Raw genomic sequence first — 14,078 nt, 5'->3', positions numbered from 1 at the left:
ACGTGTTTATAAATCATGAATTATATGAATGATACATTACTCTTTACTGAAAGTTTCTACAACATCCAGATCTCATAATTACGATTCATGATAATCTATAAATATATACTTTCACTATATATCATTCCGAACTATAAAAAAATTTAAACAAGTATACTTTAATACTTATTATCATAAATATTTGCAAAAAAAAGTATCCACCTTATAAACAGAACATAACAAGAATACGAGGGAAAAAAATGATTTCTATAGTTTATGATAATAATGAAAACATGAGCAGCTACCAGACAATTTTAATTTATTGAAAGTCTTTGCAAATACTGGCGTTTTTTATTTGTCTGATAACTTCATATTTAATACAGAATGAATATTAATGATTTTTTGATTATGATTATGAAAAAAAATTCCATTATTCTCTACAATCAATTTTTCCAATTTGCACTTTATATTTATGTGTATAATTTGTGTTATTTTGCACTGAAAAAATTTATTAATTCCTAAGAGTTTGATTTTTAGAATATAATTTTCGGAGTGTAATAATTTCAAAAATTTTAATAAAATTTTTCGTAAGAATTCAAATTATTTAAAAATTTTGTTTAATTCAATTATTTTTTAATTAAAATTTTAATAAAATTTATCAAAACAAAACAGATCAATTTTTTTTAAATGGTAAAAATTCTTTGCAAAAATTCAATTTTATTTTCAAAAATATTTCACGAAAGAATTCAATTTTTTTTTAATTCGTTATAAACTTTTTTGCAAAAGAATTAAATTATTTTCTAAAAAATTTCACGAAAGAATTCAATTTTTTTCTCAATTTGTTGTAAAATTTTTCAAAAGAAATAATTATTTTCTAAATCTAAAATTTTTAATTTTTAATAACATTTTTTGGCAAGAATTCAATTGTTTTCATAAATAATAAAATTCCTAGCACAAAATTCAATTTTTTGAATTTAATTTTCCAAGTTAAGAGTAAGTAAATTTTTTTTTTCAGTGTGTAAAAGTTAAAAGAAAAACACATTACAATAGAGTGCAAATTGAGAATAATAGTTTTCTAAAATTCTACCTACAAAAAAGAAATGTAATACTTAAACCAGGCAAAGATGCACTATCGATTACAAAAATGCCTCTGCGATACCATAATCTGACAAACTTGACATTTGAATCTGCAGGACCAGATTTATGCAAGTTTCTACTTCAACGTCAACAACCTACACATTGTCTATTCGGCTGCTAACACAGATTGACAGGAAACGACGTAACACCAAGATAATCCGAGGCATTTTTTCAATTTCTTTTTTTATTTTTATTTTCACATATTTCTCCCGAGAAGAAATTATTAATTACACTGAATAAATCACATTTCCTCTCTGTGATATTCTACAGCTCAAAAAACTGATTTCTACTTTTCGATTCTTATAATAAACAACAATAATAACAATGAAGATACTGCACTAAAAAAAAATTAATTTGATTCAAATAACCGATTATTTATCTATTATTGAAAATTTGAAACAAACAAAAATTATTCGATACAAATAAATATTTACTTTAAATAAATATTTACTTGAAATAAAAAATTTAACGTTTAGTTGACAATAAAAATTATTCGATAGAATTAAATATCCAGTTGAAAAAAAATTTCAATTAAATCAAATAAATTGTTTATAATATAAATAAAATAAATTTATAAATTGTTTATTTATATAATTTCATTATTTTAATCAAATGTCATTTAATTGAGTAATAATAAATTGACAATAAAAATTATTCGATACAAATAAATATTTACTTGAAACAAAAAATTGTCATTTAAATTAAATAAATTTTATTCGATCGTATTTGAACTATTTGAAGCAAATGCAATTTAATCGTTTAATTGCCAATAAAAAATATTCGTTACAAATAAATATTCACTTGAAAGAAAAAATTTCCATTTAAGTAAATTTTATTCGAACGTATAATTTCAGTATTTAAGGCAAATGCCATTCAATTGACAATTAATTTAACGTTTAATTGACAATTAAAAATTATTCGATACAAATAAATATTTGATAATAAACAATTTAATAGTCAATTGACAATAAAAATTATCCGATACAAGTAAATATTTGATAATAAACAATTTAACAATTTAATTGACAGTAAAATTATTTGAATACAAATAAATATTTATTTTAATAATAGACTAGTAATCGTTTATTCGAATCAAATAATTTTTCTTCAGTGCAACAAATAATAATAACTAGAGAACTTTCCCGAGAGACGAAAATTTTAAGAACTCAATTTTCAAAACGTTTAAATAAAAATTTTGCAAAAATTGAATTATCAAAAGAGGTTTCAAAGTTATTTCGAAATTAAATTTAAAAATTTAAAATTAAATCAATAGAATTTTTAATAAATTTGAAATAAACTATTGAAATTTTTTGAAATTTTTTTCGTTTTTTTGAATTAAAAATAGATGCCAGCGGATTATCAGGGATTAAAGATTGCGCTAACCAAAGCAGTACTGCTCATCGCTAAAGTCGCGACAATCGTAGAAATGGTCGCAATGATGGGCCTTGGGAATGCAAGTGCCATCGGCACAAATAAAATCACCCGGCACACAACTCCTAGTTGTACTTTGAATTGATGTCAGCTTGATATCAGCACCTGTACTTGGGCTGATAGCCCCACTATCCGGATTCTGGTGGGCTACCACCACAGTCTCTGGATGCCCCCTTGAAGAGGTTTTATCCGGAGCTTCTATACCTAAAAGTAACCTGTTCTCTTCAATACAATTTAAATAAAAAAAACTTTTCAATTATTTATGACTTTTGTTTTTTTTTTTTTTAAAGATTTTAAAATGTGACATTTCCACTTAATATGCATAAAATAAAAAATTTCCTTTCATTACCATTTATGGACAAATTTATGGACATTTGTACCTTTTACGGAAATTTGTATTTACTAATTTATAATTATTTATATTTCTGTATTAATAAATATTTTTCTATTTTTAATTTTTATATGTCTATCTTTTTCTTTATTTAAGTTTTTATTTCTATTTCTCTTATTTTTCTATATTTTAATATTTCAATATTTTTTCATTTTTCTCAACTTATTTTTATATTTCAATATTTTTTTTTACTTTTCTGTATTTTTTTTATTTTTCTATATTTAGGTTTTTATTTCTATACTTTTTATATTTCAATATTTTCTTTTTCTATTCTGATTTTTATATTTTCATTTTTTTTATTTATCTATAGTTATATTTCTGTATTTTTTTTTATATTTCTATAAGTGACGTCCTTCCAAGAAAGGCATCTAAGTAAAAAACATCAAAAATTTTTAGGTTATGTTTATAATTTTCAGAGTAAAAATACAGAAAGAGAATCAATTACTATTAGAAATTATTGATTTTCAAGTTTTCATCACATCCAAAATATTCAATAGAATCATATTTCAAATTCAAATAACTAAAATCAAACTTCAAATTAAGGTAAAAATAAAATAAATATAACCTGAAAGTGTTACCTCTCTTGGGAGAGCGTGACATTTTCATTTCTGTATTTTTTTTACTTTCTATATTTACACTTATATTTTTCGATATTTACCTTTAAATATTTATTCACATTTATTTATATTTTATTGTTTTTTATTTATTTATTAATATATCTACTCTACTTGTTCAAAAACTTGAAAAACCTTCGATTCTTTCGTTTCTTTTGAATTCATTGAAAAAATTTGTCATATAAAAATCAATTAAAAATTATTGATTATTATTTACTATTAAGTTTTTGTTGTCTCTGGAAAAAGAGAAATTATTGGGAAATAATTTGAAAACATTTAACACCATGGTTAGCTGGTTCTTGCAGCATTAAGGCACTTCATGTCACTACAAGTCTACAAATCTATGCAATTCATTTTGTGATCGTGCCACAAGGCTAATTTCGTGAGAATATTTTCTAATAAATAGAAAAAAAAATGAAAAAAAAATTTTTTTAAATGCATGAAAGTATAATTATAATAAAAATTTACCTCGGCAATTTACTTCATCGGAACTGTCGGAACAATCGGGCCTGTGGTTGCAGACGTACGAGTTGGGAATGCAGGATCCATCGGCGCAGGTGAATTCATTTGGTGAACAACTTGGATAACTTGGAATCTCGTTCGGATTTTCTGTGTTAAAAAAAAAAACACTTTAGAATTTTATTTTTTAATTATTAGTAAACTAATGTAATGCGCATCAGGTCGATAAAAAGAGTCGGCCAGTCACCTAACGTCCCATTTCTTGTCTTTATTTCTTAACGCATGCGCACTGATGCATAAGCAGTCTTCTCTGCGCATGCGTCTTTTGAGAGAGAAAAAGACAAGGGGACGTTAGGAACAGTAAAAAAAACTCCTAATTATTATATTTATTTGTCTAATTATTTAATTTAATCAATAATATAAATTTAAGGAAATAATTCACACAAAAGAAAACTTGTGATACTTTTCGAATTTTACACGCGACGCATTTTGACGAAAGGAATTTGAACAGCAAATAATAATTATAGGTCACCTTTTCGAAAAGAGTGCGTCACGTGAAAATATATATAAATTTTTTTTAAAGAATCTAATTAAAATGCAGAAAATTGTTTGAAAATAATTAAAAAATTCTTACTACAATCTCTCTCGTCACTTCCATCTAAACAATCGGTCCTTCCATCACAGAAAAAGTCAGCTTTGATGCAAATACCATTAGCGCACATTCTTTCATCGCTTTTACATTCTGTAATTATAAAAATTAAATGTGAGACTTTTCAATATTTTTATGTAGCGTTAAAAAAAATCCAATGTACAGATATACAGAATTAAGTGCACGCTTTTTAAAAAAAATATTCCTAATTCAAATAAAAGAAAACTGAAACAAAAATTCGTAGCGAAAACCAAAAAAAAAGAGAGAAAAAAGGGAAAAATATGTGAATATTAAAAATGTGAATTAGAGAAAATTTTTGCTAGAAAGGAAATAAATTTTGCAATGAAAAATTCGAAAAAGCAAATTGAAACAGATAGTATCAGAAGAAAATTTAGAAAGAATATAAAAAACAAAAGTACAGAAAGAAAATTTTAAAGAAAATCGAAAAAGAATATTTTAAAATAGAGAATTTGGATAAAAATCGAAAAGGAAAATTTGAAAGGAAAACAAAAAGAAAATTTAAATAAAAAATATAAAAAGAAAATTCAAAGACAGAAAATTTATAAGAAAAACGAAAAAGAGAATTAAAAAAGAAAATTTTTAACGGAAAATTGAAAAAGAAAATTTGAACAGAAAATATAAAAAGAAAATTCAAAAACAGAAAATTAGAAAAAAATTAAAAAGGAAAATTTTAAAATAGAAAATGTAGAAGAAAATCGAAAAAGAAACTTTGAAAGGAAACCAAAAAGAAAATTTAAACAGAAAGTCGAAAAAGAAAATTTAAATAAAAAGTATTAAAAAAAAAAATTCAAAAACAGAAAACTTAGAAGAAATTAAGAAAATTTAAACAAAAAGAAAATTCAAATAGAAAATATAAAACGAAAATTTAAAATGAAAAAACGAGAAAATTTATAAGAAAAAAGAAAATTTAAAAAGAAAATTGTAAAAGAAAATTAAAGAGCAAAAAATATTTACAAAACACGTGATATTTTCTATAACGAAATTCGTGCACATTTTTGCATTTTCCGTTAATTCTTCCAACAGTAAAACAATCATTTTCGAATAACTTTTGTGCAACTATTTTCACACAAAAATAATTCCAACCCAATATAAAGTGTTACTAACAATAATTTTTGTTATAAATATTAATATCCTATATACAAATAATAAATAATATACAATATATCATATATATGTGAAAATATTTATATATATATATATATACAGTCAGGCAACCTGTGCTGAAAAAAGACAGAAAAAGGGGTTATAATAAATAATCAAACCATTTCAAAGTGCATTCGAGATTATGGAAAAAAAACATTCGGTAAATATTTTTTTTAAGTGAAGAGACCAACTCATGGAAATATACATTCTAGGGAAAAAATTCACAAGATATATAGAGACAGAGTATAACCGCACAAAGAATGTGAATATTGTATAATAGTTATAATGCATTTCTAACATTATCAGTGCTTGAGGAGAGGGGGAAAAGAAAAGTATTTTTTTTTCTCCCAAAAAACCATCCGATAGTGACGTAATTAACTCAATAAATTATATATAGAAAATCACAATTCTATTTTCAAACGTGCTTAGGCATTCATTATGAGTGAATTATTTTTTTGCACTAGAAACCATTACAAAAAAAAATTTTAATAATATTCAGACTTTTAAACAGTTAAACCAGTAAAAAATTAATATTAAACTGTAAATATTAAAATAGAAATATTAGAAAATTAGTATTTATTTGAATGTTTTTAATTAACTAATTTATTACGATTAATATTAAAATTAATATTGCGATTAATATTAAAATTAATATTAATAGTATATTACGATACTAGGCCAGAAAGTTGGATTTCCTGGCCGGCGTGATATATAAGGCCGAGGCGAAGCCGAGGCTTTATATATCACGCTCGCTAGGTTATCCAAATTTCTGGCCGTGTGTCGTATACAATTTTTCTGTATCCCCAGCCGAAAGTACGTTAAATAATTATTGTTTGAATAATAAAATAGCTGAATAAGTTGCCCGCCCGACTTTTGCAAAGTCGAGGCGAAGCCGAGACTTAGCTGGTCGGGGCGGGCATGAAAAAAAATTATAAGTAAAAAATAATTGGAAGTAAAATTTAAAAAATAGTAAACAAGAAATTTTCTTTTACAAATAAATATTTAATAATATACAAAATATAATAATAATAAATAAAAGAAAATAAGAAATTTCATGCATTATTTTGATGACTGTCAGTTGTTTTCAAAACGTGAGCTCTGTAAGTAACGTGTTTGTGTGGTTGCTATGCTAACATGTACGTGTGTTGAAATTCTTGTAACCAATCAGAGCGCTCGTTGGGTCTGTCGAGCCAGCCACAAAAGTCGCTATTCCCGGAGCCAAATCAGACCGGGAAGACAGTACTTTCGGCAAAGGGATACAGAAAAATTATTTTAATATCAAAATATAAATATTAAAAATAAATATAAGTTCATAACGAAAAATTATCTAATAAAAATATTTTATATTCAAAATTTAAATTTAAAATTTTATTCTCTATTAAAAATTAGAACCTGTAGAGACAATTGGAAAGAACTGTTAAAAAGCGCACCTCCAGAAAAATGTTTTATTTAAACCAAATATAATTTATTTGGGTCAAATAAAACTTTATTTGTCATAGAGTTTATTAAATTATATATATTTGTTTCAAATAGGAATTTTATTCGAGACAAACAAAATTTTTATTTGAACTAAACTTAAAATTTATTTGAACCAATTAGAATTTATTTGAAACAAATACAATTTTTATTTTTGAACCAAATAAAATTCGATTCAACTGAATAAAATTAATTTGAAGTAAATAAAATTAATTTAAACCAAATAAAATTAATTCGAAACAAATAAAATTCATTAGAATAATTAAAAATTTATTTTTAACTAAACACAATTTTTATTTGAACCGAATAAAATTTATTTGAATCGATTAAAATTTATCTGAACTAAACCAAAATTTTATTTGAACTAAATAAAATTGATTTTACAATTAAATAAAATATAATAATAATTTAGAAGACTCTCAGTCAAATATTTTTGATTTCCGGGTGCATTGACACGAAAAGGAAAAGATATATTAAAATAATTTTATTAATAGTTACAAATTACAAATTCCTATAAATCCATTCACAGGGAAAATTGTGAGGCTTTAAAATAAGACGCCTCGCTCTTATTTTAATACTATATTTGAATATAACATTTATAAGATATATCTAAAAATAAAAATTTAAATATAAAATTACAATTTTAATTAAATACAGTTTTAAAATATATGTTCTCAATAATTACAATTAACATAATTATATTATTCAAAAAATACTTATAATCATATAATTATATTATTCAGTGAATAAATAATTTATAATCATACAATTATATTATCAAATAAATAATTATAATAATGATAAATAATACAGAAATATAATTTCAAAATTTCAAAATTTCAAAATGATATCTAAACTTATACAAAAAATTCATATAAACATAAATTAGAAATAAAAACAAGTGTGTTAGTTGTTAATATGCGAAATATTTTTGTAAATTGATAATAAAAGTAGGGTGCGTGTCATTCAGAGATAGAGAGCATTCTTTGAAGATGAGAATAACTAATTAGGATGTACAATAAAAAAAAATATATAAATATATACAGTGCGACAGAAGAATAAACCATTTTTGTTGAAGGACAAAAATACCCACTTGATATCATGCTTGTGGAAAATATTTCTCAAAATTAAATCAAATTTTATTTTAAATATAAAATAAGTTCATGCCACGAAAATATACGTCAATTATAAAATCACTCCTTATACTGAAAAAAAATTTCTATTGATATATACGACAACTAATTTAATTATAGTTATCTCCTCATACTTTTCTATTAAAATATTCATTCTACTTTTGGTTTTTTGTTCCAATTTTAATTCATTTTCTTCATTATTTATGCCTACATGTAAGATAGACAATCATGGAAAATTCATAAATAAAATATATTAAAAGCAAAAAATATATATTATACTTTTTTACGATTAAAGAGAAATATTAATATTAGTATTAATAACTAAAATAATTATTACTATTTTTAATACTGTTATTAATTATTAATATTAATTATTAATAATAATAATTAATATTTTTCTCCTCTACTTCATTTTCTACTCTGCATTACAAATGAAGCTAATATTTGATATTATTATATATAATAAATTTAACAGAAAATATAAATTTTAATTTTGTGAAATTTAATTTAAAAATATATTAAATTCTCGCAATTTGAAATTATATGTGCGAAAATATTTTCCCAAAAAAAAGGGGAAAAAAATGAAAAATTAATTAAGGTGGAAATAAATACGTTTACTACGTATACATAAAATATAATAAGTAAATATAATAAGTTATTAGTGAATAAAATTTAATAAACCGTGCCTTTCTTTCTTCATTGTTAAATTAAATAATAATAATAAAATAATGCTTATTAAACAACAGTTTATATTATATGTGTGATGGTTGCAGGTGGGTCAAGCAAAAGTAATTAAAAAAGTTTAAAAACTTTTTTTTTAGCTTTATAATTACCGCAACCGATTTCGTCCGATTCGTCCACACATTGAAGCATCCCATCGCATCTCTCGCTTTCCAGAATACACTCGTTGTTCATACATTTCCATTCCCCAGGAACGCAGAGTCCTTTACGCAGACATACACACAAAAAAAGCTAACAACAAGCTTCGAGAAAACACCAATCAGCGTTTAATAATGTATATTAGAAGCATATATAATATTATATTATATATATAAATATATATTGATTTTCATGCATGTTTTGGAAATTTTTTTTTTTTTTATATTAAGTATTTAATATTTTTAATTATTTTTTGAATCTGTTTTTTTTTAAATTTTAACTCTTTGTATTATATATGGTTTTTGTTATTTTAAATGTGACACGCTGTGAACAAAGGTATTTTAGAAACTACAAAAAAATTTTTATGTTTTTTGTCTACTATTTTCGTTCAACAAAATTCCCGGTTTTTTCCCGACTTTGTCCTAATTTTTACCGGTTATTTTTTCTCATCAAACTTAAATTTATTTGATTTCTAACATAAATAAATCTACAAATGGCTTTAAAAATTTTTATTAGAGTTTTTATGAATAATTAAATTCTTTTACCGAGTGACTTTAAATTTTTTGAAAATAATGTTTTTTTTATTAATTTTAATTAAAACTTTGGAAAATAATTGAATTATTTTCCAAAACAAAGAATGTTATTATTGATGAAAATAATTAAATGTTTGCGTAGAATTTTATTAAAATTTTTGAAAATAATTAAATTGTTTTTTAGAATTTTACGAAAATTTATGAAAATAATTGAATTCTTGTGAAGAATTTTTTTGAAAAAAATATTCAACAGAATTTAGTAAATCTGCAAAATTTTACTATTTATGGAAATAATTGAATTCTTAAGAAGAATTTGTTTCTAGAAATAATGGAATTCTTTCGACGAATTTTAATAAAATTTTTAAGAATAATTAATTACATTTGTCGGGGAATTCAATTAAAAGTTTTATTAAAAATAATTGAAATTGTGCAATGAGTTTTACTATTTATGAAAATAATTGAATATATTGCGAAGAATTTTTAAAAATATCTTCAAAAATTTGTATTAGAGTTTTTAGGAATAATTTAATTCTTTTGCAGAGTGTCTTTAAATTTTTTGAAAATAATGTTTTTTTTATTAATTTTAATCAAAAATTTTGAAAATGTTTGAATTATTTTCCAAACAAAAGAATTTTTTCAATTTTTTAAAATAATCTTGTCTGTTCATAATTAAGTTGAAAATTGAATTTCTGCAAAGAATTTTTCTTTTTATAAATGTAATTGAATCCTTCAAAAGAATGTTATTATTTATGAAAATAATTAAATGTTTGTGTAGAATTTTATTAAAATTTTTGAAAATAATTGAATTGTGGAAAACAATTTAATTTTTTATAAAGATAATTGAAATTTTGAGAAGGATTTAAAAAAAATTTTATATATAATTGAATTTCTGAGAAGAATTTTATTACTTTGGAAAATTATTGAATTGTTTTTTAGAATTTTATGAAAATTTATGAAAATAATTGAATTCTTGAGAAGAATTTTTTTTACAGATTCTAAAAATAATTGAATTCTTTCGACAAATTTTAATAAAATTTTTAAGAATAATTACATTTTTCGAGGAATTCTATTAAAATTGTATTAAAAATAATTGAATTTATGCAAATTTTACTATTTATAAAAGTAATTGAATTCTTCGAAAGAATGTTATTATTTATGAAAATAATGAAATGTTTGTGTAGAATTTTATTAAAATTCTTGAAAATAATTGAATTTCTGAGAAGAATTTTATTACTTTTGAAAAATAATTGAATTGTTTTTTAAAATTTTATGAAAATTTATGAAAATAATTGAATTCTTGTAAAGAATTTTTTTTTTTAAATAATATTCAAAAGAATTTAGTAAATCTGAAAAATTTTGCTATTTGTGGAAATAATTGAATTCTTGAGAAGAATTTGTTTCTAGAAATAATTGAATTCTTTCGATGAATTTTAATAAAATTTTTAAGAATAATTACATTTGTCGGGGAATTCGATTAAAATGTTATTAAAAATAAAATTTATTTTTTTTTTAAGTTTATTTTTTTATGTAAAATCAAAAATAATTATTTAATTCAAATTGCATTGAGAATTATAGTTTTGCTTTATTTATTTTTAGTTGAAAAGAAAAAATAAAATTTTTTTTCTGTTAAAGTACCTACATTTATTCAGAACGTGTCACGCGATTTTATAAAATTGATATTATATACCTACAGTCATTAAAATGTGGTGTTTAAAAATTTCTACATTAAAAATGGAAAATTATAAACAAATCAACAACATTTAAATGATAACATTAAAAATAAAATTCACAATAATTGAAAGCAAAACGTTACTGTTGTAATTCAATATTCGTCTGACGCGCACTACCTGTAGCTACTTAAGGTTCGTCGCGTCTGACTAAAATCTCTTGTACTACTTAAAAAGAATCCAACAATGAATGAATCACTAAAGAAATTGTGTACAATGAACTCGACAATGAAATAGTAATGATAATAATAGTAATAATAATTTTATTAATAATTAAAATTTTATTAATGATAAATAACATAATAATAATAATAATAATAATAATAATAATAAAAATAAGTAATAAAAATAATCACTACTATAATAACAAAAATTATTAGCACTATTATTTTTATTATTATGATTGTAATCATTATTATTCTTACTATTATATTATTATAATTTTTATTACTATTATTAATAGTAAAATTATAATATTAATATTATTAATAATTTAAATAATTATTGTAATTATTACAGTATAAAAAGTAATTACCTGATTCAAGAAACCGATTACTTGTCTATTATCAAATAAATATTTACTCGAATCAAATAATTTTTATTTAAATCAATTAAATCGTATTTGCATCAAACACTGAAATTATTGGTTCAAATATACAATTTATTTGTTAATTTTAATAGAAAATTAACAAATTTAATCAAAGTTTTTACTAAACGAAAAATTGAATTATTTTTGCCAATAACATTTTAAATTGAAAACAATATATTGAAGAACAAAATGGTGGTTTAATTTCTCGAATTGAGAATCATTAATTACAATTAAGAAAAATGAATTTAAATTTCGTTTTCACTTTAATTTGCTATTTTTATCTGTTAAGTTTTTTAAGTTTATCTTTATATAATTATTATTATTATTATTATCATTACTATTATTACTAATTATTACTATTATTTTCATTATTATTTTAATATTATAATTAATTATTATTCAAATTATTTATTATCATTATTTAATATTATAGTTATTTATTATCACAATTATTTATTGAAAAATTAATTAAAAAACTATTAATATTTACAATTATTTATTTTTATTGTTTCCATTAATTATCGTTTATTTGCATAAACATTTTTTTTCTTCATAGTTTTTTGTTGTTCTTGTCATTATTCTGGCATGGAAAGCACCGAAAGCAAAAAATTTACTTGCAAAATTTCTAATGAAATGTCTTTTACAACTTAATTGTCGTAAATGTTGAAAATGATTCTAAAGTCGTGTTTAGAAAAAAAAAATGCGTATTTCTTGAAAATGAAGAAAGCCTCGCGCTTGATTTGACCCAATTAAATTTCTCCGGAGTGCAGAAGCACTTGACTAATTTTTATATTATATCTTTTTGTAGCCTAAAAGCTTTGCTTTCTAAGAACTTGTTACAAAAAAATTGAATATTCACATTTTCTATATATATATATATTTAAAATACTATTTTCACGTTTTTAAATTTTCATTTTTATTATATTTATCCTGGTATATTTATATTGATACTTTACAATAGAAAGAAGAAAGAAGTCAAGATAAAATTAGAGTTAAATAATAAAGATAATCTTTTAATATTAAAACGTATTTCAGAAAACGTGACCTATTTAATTTTTTTTGTAACTATATTTACATCACTGCAAAATTGTATAGAATTCTTTGTTTGATACGTTTATTAAAAGAAGCGTATTTCTTTTTGTAGTGATAAAAATTAATAACTGAGTTTAGAAACATTATTTCTTAAAAATTCCAAAGAAGATTATAAAAATCACCATTTTTTGAAACAAAATTATTTATAGTTACAAATAATAAATTATAACTTAAAAAATGTATTCACAAGTTAATACAATTTACTTAAAAATTAATAACTTGTAAGTAGAAATAGTTTTGTTTATAGCAAAATGTGATTTTGGAAAAATTCCCAAGAATTAAGAAGAAAAATGAAAATATAAAGAAAGTGGAGAAAAGGAAAATGGCAAATTGTGAATGAAGCTCTTACCACAATCGCGTTCGTCACTTTGATCTCGACAATCAATAACATTGTCACATTTTTGATGAAGGGAAATACAATGGCCATCGTCGCAACGCATTTCAGTCCTTGGATCACAATTCCTTGTCTGCACAATATTCCAGGATGGTCTCGAATGGTCTATTTGCACATTTAGGGAAATTTTTGGATAAAAAGCACACGAAAGCACATTTATTCTATTCACAAAATACAATAACCAGAGAGAAATGTTTATTTTTCTTCTATAAAAACTAGAGAAAATTATTTGTAAATATTTTTATTTCTTTTACTAATTTTTTTTTTACTAGTTTTTTATTTTACATATTATTTTGTCAAATATGTATCATTTTATACTAACTACGTCCCTGCTATGTCAATCGTACGCATGCGCTAACACACTTTCTTTACACACACACTTTTTACCACCACAGTTCCTTTGTACTCTCTCCAGAGTTAATCTCGAGTCA

General features: G+C 22.2%; 1 protein-coding gene across 21 annotated transcripts in view; it reads right to left on the bottom strand.

Annotated features, from left to right (window-relative positions):
- The window catches only part of LOC122507790 (basement membrane-specific heparan sulfate proteoglycan core protein), a 282,285-nt gene that overhangs the window by 69,637 nt on the left and 198,570 nt on the right, over window positions 1-14,078 (bottom strand). For 18 of the 21 annotated variants that reach the window (XR_006302150.1, XR_006302162.1, XR_006302152.1 and 15 more), the window contains 4 exons: window positions 13,603-13,752; window positions 9,267-9,377; window positions 4,646-4,753; window positions 4,021-4,161 (listed from right to left, as the gene is read on the bottom strand). Coding sequence is in view for 2 of the 21 variants with exons in the window: in XM_043620734.1 (XP_043476669.1) it covers window positions 4,021-4,161; window positions 4,646-4,753; window positions 9,267-9,377; window positions 13,603-13,752 (510 nt within the window). In the remaining 19 variants the exon portion in view is untranslated. The remainder of the gene's footprint in view (window positions 1-4,020; window positions 4,162-4,645; window positions 4,754-9,266; window positions 9,378-13,602; window positions 13,753-14,078) is intronic. The other 3 variants (XR_006302164.1, XR_006302163.1, XR_006302154.1) reach the window with 2 other exon arrangements.

Source organism: Leptopilina heterotoma, unplaced genomic scaffold (assembly GCF_015476425.1).
Source record: "Leptopilina heterotoma isolate Lh14 unplaced genomic scaffold, ASM1547642v1 Lhet_114, whole genome shotgun sequence".
Lineage (NCBI taxonomy): Eukaryota > Metazoa > Arthropoda > Insecta > Hymenoptera > Figitidae > Leptopilina > Leptopilina heterotoma.
Note: the sequence above shows the minus strand (reverse complement) of the source record. Positions and strands in the feature narration are given on the sequence as shown.